This window comes from Alligator sinensis, unplaced genomic scaffold (assembly GCF_000455745.1).
Source record: "Alligator sinensis unplaced genomic scaffold, ASM45574v1 scaffold404_1, whole genome shotgun sequence".
In the NCBI taxonomy this organism is placed as follows: domain Eukaryota; kingdom Metazoa; phylum Chordata; order Crocodylia; family Alligatoridae; genus Alligator; species Alligator sinensis.
Genome location: NW_005841839.1, coordinates 5,130,548 through 5,141,958, shown reverse-complemented (window position 1 = coordinate 5,141,958; position 11,411 = coordinate 5,130,548). Strand labels below are relative to the sequence as shown.

General features: G+C 46.7%; 1 protein-coding gene across 4 annotated transcripts in view; it reads left to right on the top strand.

Moving 5' to 3' along the window:
- The window catches only part of LOC102373025, a 44,144-nt gene that overhangs the window by 7,491 nt on the left and 25,242 nt on the right, over positions 1-11,411 (top strand). For all 4 annotated transcript variants that reach the window (XM_025204291.1, XM_025204280.1, XM_025204285.1 and 1 more), the window contains 2 exons: positions 4,569-4,785; positions 7,685-7,842. In XM_025204291.1, coding sequence (XP_025060076.1) covers positions 4,569-4,785; positions 7,685-7,842 — 375 coding nt within the window. The remainder of the gene's footprint in view (positions 1-4,568; positions 4,786-7,684; positions 7,843-11,411) is intronic.

Sequence of the window (11,411 nt, the reverse complement as noted above, 5' to 3'; positions counted from 1 at the left end):
CAGCAGGAGGGGAGAAGAGCGCCCCTATCAGCTTTCGTTCAGAGCACTCCCCAGGAAGGTGAGAGATTTGAATCCCATCAGGAGAGAATTGAACCAGGTCTCCCACTTCCTAACCAAATGCTCTGGTGACCTAGAAATGATCTAAAAGTGAGACGCTTTACACCATTTCCTCCTCAGGCTGTGTGTTAAAGAAAGCAGAGGCTCAGCCCTGTCAAATTAAGGTCCTTGTGGGTGCACAGAGAGGCAGGATTTCAGGGAAACAATAAGGTCAAAAACTGAAGCACCATTGGCATTTGCGTTCCTCCAGGGCTAGATAGCAGCTAATCAGGAGCTTTCAGGATTACAGCTTTGGACATGCATCTTTAAAAGGGGACATGGGTAAAAGTCAGGCACCTATGTCCGTTATTGTCCCTACTGTACCTAGTCCATGTTTTAGTTATTTTTAATTTGTAAATTGAGGACAGTAGCACAGCCCTTCTTCATGGCGGATTCTCTGCAGAAATACCTTTAAAGACCTGAGAGGTGCTTGGGTGATGGAGCAGCAGATAAGCATCTAGCTAGATTTTTGTGTCTGTCCTGTAAGGTGGTGAGAGGCTCGTACAAATGTGCAAACTAGCTAAAGAGGAAACGGAAAGTACTTCTGAAAGAAAGAGAGTTCCTTTTAATTTTTCTCTCATTTTTTAACAGTAACCTGAAGTCCCACTTGTTGAAGCAACTGAGAAAGTATTTTCTGTCCAAAGACCATTTTTAAATTGACAACCTCCCTTGAAAATCCTACTTGTCCCAAGTTTAGTAAGACATTTTTTGGAACTGTCCGTTTTGTGTTCTGGCAGTAAATTAGAAAGGTGCTGCTTTACATTCACTACAGAACCCAGAGGCATAAGTGGGCAGTTTTTGTGCCCTGAGAAGCAATGGTGCTCAGGGCAGCACCTGCTGGCATTGACAGTGGCCAGGCCAACAGTGCAGCAGCTGTATTTTTGCTCCCTCTCCCTAACCTCCCCTCCCCCACCACCAAGTCAGCCCCCCAGGGCTGGTGCTCTGGTTGCCCCACCTTACACTACTGGCAGAACCAGCTGCCCATCAGTGGTGTTTGATATCTGTTAAAGTGGATTCAAACTATTTAATAAATCATATTGTTTCATGAAGGACAATAAGAAGTCCTTCCTTAGGTATGTAGGGAGCAGAAGGAAAAACAAATGGAAGTGTGGGGCCATTGCTTAACAACTCAGGAAAGCTGGTAACTGATGCCCAGGAGAAAACCAAACTCCTGAATTCCCACTTTGCTTCAGTTTTTCACCGGACCAAGGGGAAAAATATGTGAGATAAGGCTCACATGGGCATGGTGGGAATGATAGCCTTCCCACTATTGATGCTGAGCTGATGCATAACCAACTAGAAAAGCTAGACATTTATAAGTCAGCAAGACCAAATGAACTTCACCCAAGAGTGCTGAAGGAGCTGGCTGAGGTCATTGCAGGACCCCTGGCAAATCTTTTCCAAAAATTGTGGTGCTCAGGGCAGATCCCTGAGGATTGGAAGAGGGCCAACATTGTGCCCATCTTCAGGAAGGGGAAGAGGGAGGACCCGGGCAACTATAGGCCAATCAGTCTAACTTCTATCCCAGGGAAAATCCTAGAAAAACTCATCAAGGAGTCTATGTGTGACTCATTCATAGAGGGTAGGATTCTGAACAACAGCCAGCATAGCTTCATCATGGGTAGGTCTTGTCTTACCAATCTCATCTCCTTCTATGACCAGGTCTCTCACCACCTGGACAAGGGAGAGGAGGTTGACATTTATATACCTAGACTTCCAAAAGGCTTTTGATCTAGTATCCCACGATATCCTTGTGGGAAAACTGAAAGATTGTGGGCTCAGCTGCTCAACGGTTCAGTGGGTGGGAAACAGGCTACAGTGTAAGACCCAGAGAGTTCTCATTAATGGATCTGTGTCATCCTGGCATGAAGTGGCCAGTGGTGTCCCTCAGGGGTCCCTGCTTGGATCAGTGCTTTTCAACATCTTTATCAATGATTTGGATGGGGGAGGGAAAAGTTCGCTGGCCAAGTTTGTGGACAACACCAAGTTATGGGGCAGTGTAGTCATGTCAGAAGATAGGTTGCAGATACAGGTGAACCTGGACAGGCTAGAGATTTGGGCAGACCAGAACCAGATGAAGTTCAATACTTCCAAGTGTAAGATGCTCCATCTGGAGGCAAACGACTCTCAACATACATACAGGCTCGGAGGTGACAGCCTGACCTGCACCATGGCTGAAAGGGACCTAGGGGTAATGATTAATCATTGCATGAATATGAGCCGTCAGTGCGAGGTAGTGATCAGCAGGGTAAATAGCATGCATCAACTGATGCATCTTGTATAAAACTAAGGAAGTGATACTCCCGCTGCACTCAGCACTGGAAACCACAGTTGGAGTACTGCATCCAGTTCTGAGTGCCGCATTTCAGTAAGGACATGGAAAAACTTGAGAGGGTCCAGAAAAGAGCCACCTGTATGATCAGGGACTTGCACAGCAAGCCATACGAGGGAAGGTTGAGGGACCTGGGCCTCTTTAGCCTAAAGAAGAGAAGATTGAAAAGGGACTTGATAGCAGCTTACTGCTATATCAGGGGAGTGCGTCAGGAGCTCGGTGAACAACTGTTCACTAGGGCACCTCCGGGGAAGACCAGGATCAATGGATACAAACTCCTGGAAGGCTGCTTCAGGTTTAATACCAGGAAAAAACTCCTTTACAGTCAGGGTGTCCAAACTGTGGAATAAACTCCCTCCAGAGGTGGTGCAGTCACCTACCCTGGAGGTTTTCAAGAGGAGACTGGACAGTCACCTTGCTGGGGTCACCTGACCCCAGTTGTCTTCCTGCCTAGAGTGGAGGGACTAGACCCGATGATCTGCAAGGTCCCTCCCAGCCACTAACAATCTATGAATCTATGAACATAAACTGTCAGTGCAGTGCTGTAGCCAGGAGGGCAAACAGTAGTCTGGCATGCATCAACCAATGTGTTTCATGTAAAACCAAGGAATTGATTCTTCCACTGTACTCAGAACTAGTGAGACTGCTGCTGGAGTACTCCATCCAGTTCTGGGTGCCGCACTTCAACAAGGATATGGGAAAACTTGAGAGGGTCCAAAGAGCCACCTGTATGATCAGAGACTTGCAAGGCAGACTATACGAGGAGAGTCTGAGGGACTTGGGCCTCTTCAGCTTAAAGAAGAGAAAGCTGAGAGGGGACTTGGTAGTAGCTTACTGCTACGTCAGGAGAATACATCAAGAGCTCAGTGAACAACTGTTCACCAGGGCACGCATGGGGAAGATCAGGAGTAATGGATACAAACTTCTGGAAGGCTGCTTCAGGATCAATTCTAGGAAATACTCCTTCACAGGGTGTCTAGATTGTGGAACAAACTCCTTCTGGAGGTGGTGCAATCACCTACCCTGGAAATCTTCAAGAGGAGACTGGACGGTCACTTTGCTGGGGTCACCACACCCCTAGTTGTCTTCCCTGCCTAGTGCAGGGGGGCCAGACCCGATGATCTTTCGAGGTCCCTTTCAGCCCCTTACAATCTATGAATCTATGCTGTGATCTTATCAGATTTCAAGCTAAATAGGGATAGACCTGGTTAGTCCATTAGGTCTAGACCTCCTTGGGAAACCTCCAAGGAACCTGATGTTAATACTTCAGTCAGAAGCATGTGAGTCTATATGGAACCAGGTCCCCAGGACAGTAATAGAAGAGGTAACATTTGCAGATGAGAAGCTGAAAAGAGCTCCTGATTATCTGCTTAGGCATCTTTTGTTTGTGAGGGATCAAGTTTTTCAAAAGAGACTAGTAGCATTAACAGTATTATGAATATACTATCTTTAAATCCTCGGTAGTTTCAGTGGGGAGGAGATAGAATGTTGAATAAAATGAGGAAAAAACCAGGAAATGCAGCAGAGCTATGGTAGATCTTTCAAATAATTCCATCTCTGTGTGCTTAGGCCTCTGTACCACAATTTTTCAGTTAAATGCTAAAGCTAAAATGGGATTTCTTAACCGGCCTCATTCTATAAGTATATAGAATATATACTTATATTACAGTATACACTTTACAGTATATACAGCTTTCATGCTGGGCTCCTTTTGCAGAGCTCATTGAGAATTAAATGCCAAGCCAAGTTTGAACTACATCACTCTGGTGCGCTTCCCTTCCCCTCTTCCTCCTGTGTTGGGGTTTGTTAATATTTTTCTGATCACAACACATAAATTAGAGTCATGTCCCTTATGCAAGCAGAATTAGCTCTACTAAACCCTTTTGCCAAATTTCTTATCTGAGCTCAACCACGAATGATAAAGCTCAGCAAACAAGAAAACGTCATGAGAAATGAAACTACAAATACCTGGGAAGAAGGGTCAGGGTTAGAATGCAAGGTAGAAATTGATATAAGCCCTAAACAATGCTCTTTGCTGCAGTTTGCTTCTCTTCACGTTGGGAGCATTGCCAGCTCCCCAAGGTGGTTGTATCAATCTGTATATTTCACAATCTGTGTTTTTTTCTTTCCTGGAATGCAGTTGATTTGCCATTCCCAAAGAACTCCAGCAGCCCTCTCCTTAAAACTGGCTCCAATGCCATTGCCCTGTATGTTGGGAACAGCAGCAGCTTTGCACTGGGGCAAGCAGTGTCTACAAGCAATCTACTGGATGCACTGGTATACACAAACAATGAGAGGGTGGACCCTGAGCTTCTGGAGATCCTGACCCCAGGGAAATTCGCCTATGAGAATAAATGGTGAGAAGGCCGCCCTACAGGAAGGCGGGAAGGGGTTAAGTTTTACCTGATGGACTCTTTGTTGCTCTGTTTCTTTTCTTTTCTGAACCAGGAGATCTGACACTTGACCTTGAAAAGGTCTTGGTTGCTTTTGAGAAGTACATAAACAAGTCCCTGGCAACCATGGGGGTTTCCTGTATGACCTCTCTTCCTCTGGTCATGGCCATCATCCATAGGTGACACGGTGGAAACCCTTTACTTTTTGTATCCTTTTTAAGTTTAGTGAAGCCTGACAGTGGCATTACCCCACCCACCAGCTAAGTGTTTGATTTAAATTCTGGATTGGAACACCTTGGCCCATTTAAACCTTCCATTGCCCTGCCAAAAAAATTATTGCTCCCTTGGGCTAATCCTGTCACTAGCAAAATAAGATCCATACCATTTTCCACAGTCCACTGTTGTCATTCCAAACAAGACCAACTGGTTCTCCTCCCCTCAGCAGTCCCAAATAGATCCAGGGGCAAGTCAGTCATGCAGTATAACCTTGGGTAAAGAGGAGCCAATGGGCAGAGCTGATGGAAAGTCTTCTGGCAAAAGTTTCAAGTCCTTTGACTGATTCAGACCGAGGACTTAAATCTCTGCCTCCCCTACCTGAGGTAATTGTCCTGGCCACTTGTTCTGGGATAGCTTGCTTTCTCTCTAGCTTTTGAAAAGGTCTTGGATTGTTTTGAATGTGGAGTGGGAGGACTTTTGAAATCTCACTGTCCCAGGGCATGCCTGACCTCAGTGCAGGCTGTAACCAGAGTCCTTGGGCTCCACAGGGATCCAGAGCCTCTTTCCCCCTGCCAGTGAATTCCAGGGTGGGGAGCAGAGAGGAGGAGGCAGGAGAGAGATGAAGAATATCCAATGGGCTCTGAAGCTCTGTAAGAGCAGGGGCTCTGGCCATAGCCTGCACTGTTCAGCTCATGAGCTCAAAGCATAGGGCACATACCATACAGAGTTCCCAGCAGAAGCTGTGCTGAGATGCTGATGAGATCGGGGAGCTCATTGTCCATGTGGTGCACAGTCAGAAGCGAGGTGTTCCTGTGCTGCTATGCCCCCCTGGATCTGCCACTGGGGATTTATTTGAATGCAATTTCCTCCACAGTTCCACTGACAAATATATTCAGCCCTCTGGCAAAGCAAGTGTAGCCAGCAGGGGTAAGGAAAGGCTGGGGTTAGAGTGGTCAGTAGAATGAGGAAATGAATGGGTGAAATTAGGTGGACAGATAGATGAGGTGGGGGAAACCCCTTCTCTGAGGTACTGATAGAAAAGAACCAAAGGTCAGTGTCCCAGTGCTCCAGCTCCAAAGGTTGGGAAGAGCTCGTTGTTTATGGATGAGGAGGAAGCCTTGTTGGGACTTGTTGAGTCAACTGCATCAGACCCAGTTATAGTTTAACCTCCTTATCGGGTAATTGATCACTCTTGACACTTCTGCTATCTTCTTCATTCCTCTCCTCCCCACCTTGGAACAGAATCTACCTCTGGTATTTGCTTCCTCCAAGAGCAAAACAGCTGTACTTTGTGCACCTGTCCATGCTATGGGCTGTATCCCTGTTCCCAGGATTTTGCCTGCATCTTAAATATGAGTTGTTTTGCTCTACTGTTTCTCACCACACATGGCTCCTGCATCCCACTGAGAGAGTGAGAGACCAGACACAAGCATCTCCCCTAGACCAGCTCATGCTGACTTACCCAGCCATTAGTCAGAAGCCTCCAATGGTGCATGTTCTGTGGAGTTACAACAGCTTGAGTAATAAATAGTGAATAAAACAGGGAGTGAGGAAATGAGAGAGTGGCCCGCTGGAAGAGGAAGGGCATGCTTTTCTTGTGAGAACTGCTATTTACTATGACATACCACAGGGCCATCTTGTACAGTATACTGTGTCCCAGTGGGAGAGATAAGAAGCTGAAACGGAGAGTGAACTGTGTCTGACCAGGGTTTTTGCCACTTTTCCTCTCTCACTTGCAGCCTCCAGCATTTAAGGTCTAGGACAGGGGCAGGTAAAAGGCAGCCCTTGGGCTGGATGCGGGCCACTGGGCCATTCTATCCAGCCCGCAGGGCCCCTAAAAAATTTAGAAAATTAATATTTATCTGCCCCTGGCTGCCTGTCATGCAGCCCTCGATGGCTTGCCAAACTTCAGTAAGCGGCCCTCTGCCTGAAATAATTGCCCGCCCCTGGTCTAGGAAGTTCTGATTCTGAGACTGTAGCCCTAACTCCTGTGCTCAATAGCTATTGATGCCCCTTTCCTTCAAGAACTTGTCCAGTCCTTTTTTGAATCTGGCTAAATTGTCAGCTTCCACAACAGCTGGTGGCAGTGAGCTTCACACTTTAATTACACGCTGTGTGAAAAAAACCTTCCTTTTGTTAAACTGACTACCTAGTAGTTTTATTTTGTAACCCTTAGTTCTTACATTGTGATAGTAAATAATAAATCCCTATTTACTTTCTCATCACCATTCAGTATTTTGCAAACCCTTATCATATGTCCACTTAAGTGTCTCTTTTCTAAACTGAATAGACCTAGCCTTTTCAGTCTCTCTTCATTTGGAAGCCCCTATATACTACTAATTATCCTTTTTGCCTTTCTCTGTACCTTCTCTAGTTCTTCTATATCCTTTTTGAGGTGTGGGGACCAGAGCACTTTCAGGAGGTCTGACATACTCTTAGGTTTCCTGTTTCAGGAAGGCAAGTGATCATGGAGGAAAGGGTATTGTTCTCCCAGACCCTTTACTTCAGATAGAGAAGGCAAAAATGTATGGCTTCAGTTCATGGTGTCTGCACATTGGGGTCACCCTGCCACTAGGTCACAAGTATGCAATTCTCTGGGCTACAGGTTGCATTATCTTTCTTATGTGTGTATGTCTGCCTCTTTCAGGTATCAGCTGGGTGATGTGTCCATGAGCCGGTGCAGCTGCTGCTCTGTGACCCAGGATCCCTCTGTCTATGTCCTCAGCAGCCCTACACCCAGTGAGTTCAATGACTGCCCCAGCACACGCTACAGCCAGTCCATTTCTCTATGCCTCCATACAGCAGGTGGGTAAGAGGTGCTGTCTCTGGATTGGTTGGTCTGTTCTGTAAGCAAATGGACAGATGTTCTCCCTTTGCAAGCTCTTAAGAGTCCGTGCAGAACTTCAGTTCTTTATTGTGGATGTCAGGAGTAAGGGGAGCTTGGCTGGTACTGAAACTTTGTGTTAAATGTCTGAAACTTTGTGTGAAATTTGTGTGAAAACACCTGTTGAAGAAAAGGGTTGGTTTCAGCAACAGGCATCTGTCCTAAAAGAAAAAATGACTTCAGTCTCTGCTGTAATTGCTTTGCTTGAGCTGTTCTTCCCTGTTGTTTCAGCATAGGATACAGACAGGGCTGTGGTCAGTGAATGAGGAAATAGGGTGCTGTGGAACATGTGAATGTGTTGAATCCACATGTGTGAATCTAAAATTACTTTCTGTTGAATCTGCTAATGGCAATGAATGTATACTTTTACTTTATGTTTATAATATATTCTTTGCTTGCCAGTCTGACTGCCCTCTTTCCCATACTTGTGGCTAAAGTTGGCATTTATAAATGCCCTGGGACAAACATAACATATGCTTTCCTAAGAAAATGGATTTGAGTTAAAAAATGGATTTGAGAAAAGATATGATGATATTAATTCTCACCAACAGAAATGCATCCTCATGTAGAAAGCTGAAGTTAACATTACGTGCTATGCAAATCTTATTGAAACAGGCTGATAGGGTGCATAGATTCATAGATGCGAGGGTCAGAAGGGACCTCAACAGATCATCAAGTCCAAACACCTGCCTGGGCAGGAAAGAGTGGTCAGAAGACCCCAGCCAGATGCCTATCCAGCTTTCTCTTAAAGACCCCCAAGGTACGGGAGAGCATCACCTCCCTTGGAAGCCCATTCCAAATTTTGGCCACCCTTACCATGAAGAAGTTTTTCCTGATGTCTAGCCTAAATCTCCTCTCTGTCAGTTTGTGACCATTATTCCTTGTTACCCCAAGAGGCGCCCTGGTGAACAGAGCATTTCTGATTCCTTGCTGTGCCCCCACTAATGAATTTGTAGGCGGCCACAAGATCACTTCTCAGCCTTTGCTTGCAGAGGCTGAAGAGGTCCAGGTCCCTTAGTCTCCCCTTATAGGGCTTGGCCCATAAACCCTTAACCATACGAGTGCCCTCCTCTGGACCCTCTTGAAGTTATCCACATCCTTCTTAAAGTACAGCACCCAAAACTGGACTCAGTGCTCCAACTGCGGTCTAACCAATGCCGCACAGAGGGAAAGTATCGCCTCCTTGGTTCTATTTATCATTCATCTGCTGATACATGATAAAGTGCAGTTAGCTTTGCTGATGATTTCGTCACACTGATGACTCATGTTCATCTTGGAGTCCACAATGACTCTGAGATCCCTTTCCGCTTCTGTGTTGCTGAGAGGGTCATTTCCCAGCCAGTAGGTGTGCTGGATATTTTTACGCTCAAGGTGCACCAGTATGCACTTGTCCTTGTTGTACTGCATCTTATTGTGTTCTGCCCACTTTTCCAACCTGTCCAGGTCTGCCTGCAATCGTTCACTACCCTCCATAGTGTGCACTTCACCCCACAATTTAGTATCATCCACAAACTTGGACAGAGTACACTTCACACCCACATCCAAGTCACTGATGAAGGCACTGAAGAGTGCAGGTCCAAGGACCAAACCCTGCAGGGCCCCACTGCCCACATCCTTTCAGGTCAATACCGACCCGTCAACTACCACTCTCTGGGTGCGACCACTAAGCCAATTTGCCACCCACCGGACTGTGTAATCATCTAAGTCACAGCCTCTTAATTTATTTATGAGAATGGGATGAGATACCGTATCGAAGGCCTTGCTAAAATCCAGGAAAACGATATCCACCTCTACTCCTGCATCAATAACCTGGTCATTGTCGTGGAAAAAACAGGCTGTAGAATTTGGAATCGGGTCAGGTAGAAACTTTATTTCGATAGCTATCGGAGAGAGACTGTTAAAGGAAAGATTTCCTCTGGCTCTCTGCTTACAGCAAGGGCAATTAACCTTTTTATAGATTCAAGACAAAGGGTTGCCTAAACTAGCTTTTCCCACCTTGGGGCTATCTGTCTTGTGTCTTCCAAGACAGCTTTAATGGTCATCTTCCTCTTGTCTAAGGAATTTCTCTCTTCCCCCCTGAGGCCTCAGCCATTCTTTGCTTCCACATCATAAAAAGAAACCAGATTGGTCAGGCATGATCTTCCTGCTACGAATCCATGCTGGTTGCCCTGCTGCATTATTGAATAGATTTCATAGACATTAGGGCTGAAAGGGACCTCAGAAGATCATCAAGTCCAACCCCCTGCCCCAGGGGCAGGAAGTTAGCTAGAGTCAAATGGTCCCAGCAAGATAAACGTCCAAATGCTTCTTAAAAGTGTCCAGAGTAGGTGCTTGCACCACCTCTGGGCGGAGTCTATTCCAGGCCTTGGGGGTTCAGACAGTAAAGAAATTTTTCCTTATGTCCAGCCTAAAATGGTCTTGGAGGATTTTGTGACTGTTTGGCCTTGTCATCCCTTGGGGCGCTCTGGTGAACAGGCATTCCCCCAGATCTTGATGTACACCCCTTATATACTTATAGGCAGCCCCTAAGTCACCCCTGAGCCTGCGCTTTTTCCCACTGGACTCACACAAATAGATTAATAGATTCACAGAAGTAGAGTCGGAAGGGACCTTGTAGATCATCGAGTCCAACCCCCTGCCCTGGGCAGGAGAGAAAACCGGGCTCAAATGACCCCAGCCAGGTAGACGTCAAGCCTCCTCTTAAAGACCCCCAGGCTAGGAGCCAGCACCACTTCCCTTGGAAGCTGGTTCCAGATCCTAGCCGCCCTGACTGTGAAGTAGTGCCTTCGGATGTCTAGTCTAAACCTACTCTCTAACAATTTGTGGCCATTATTCCTTGTTACCCTGGGGGGCGCTAGGGGGAACAGGGTCTCTCCCAAACCCTGCTGGTCTCCCCTGGTGAGTCTATAGATGGCCACCAGGTCCCCCCTCAGCCTTCTCTTGTGAAGGCTGAACAGGTTAAGGTCCCGTAGCCTCTCTTTGTAGGGTCGGCCCTGCTGTTCCTGGATCATGCGGGTGGCCCTCCTCTGGACCCTCTCAATGCTGTCCACATCCCTCCTGAAGTGCAGCGCCCAGAACTGAACACAGTACTCCAGCTGCGGCCTGACCAGTGTTGCATAGAGGGGGAGGATCACCTCCTTGGCCCTACTTGAAATGCACCTGTGGATGCACGACAAGGTACGGTTAGCCCTACTGATCGTGACCTCACATTGTCGGCCCATGTTCATCTTGGAGTCAATACTGACTCCAAGGTCTCTTTCTGCCACCATGCTCTCAAGAAGGGAGTTTCCCAGCTTATAAGTGTGCTGCTGGTTCCTACTGCCCAAATACAGCACCCTGCACTTGCCAGTATTGAAACCCATCCTATTTTCGTTAGTCCACCCCTGTAACCTGTCCAGGTCCTGCTGTAATCTGTCCTTCCCTTCTAGTGTGCCCACCTCACCCCAAATCTTGGTATCATCAGCAAATTTAAACAGGCTGCTTTTTACCC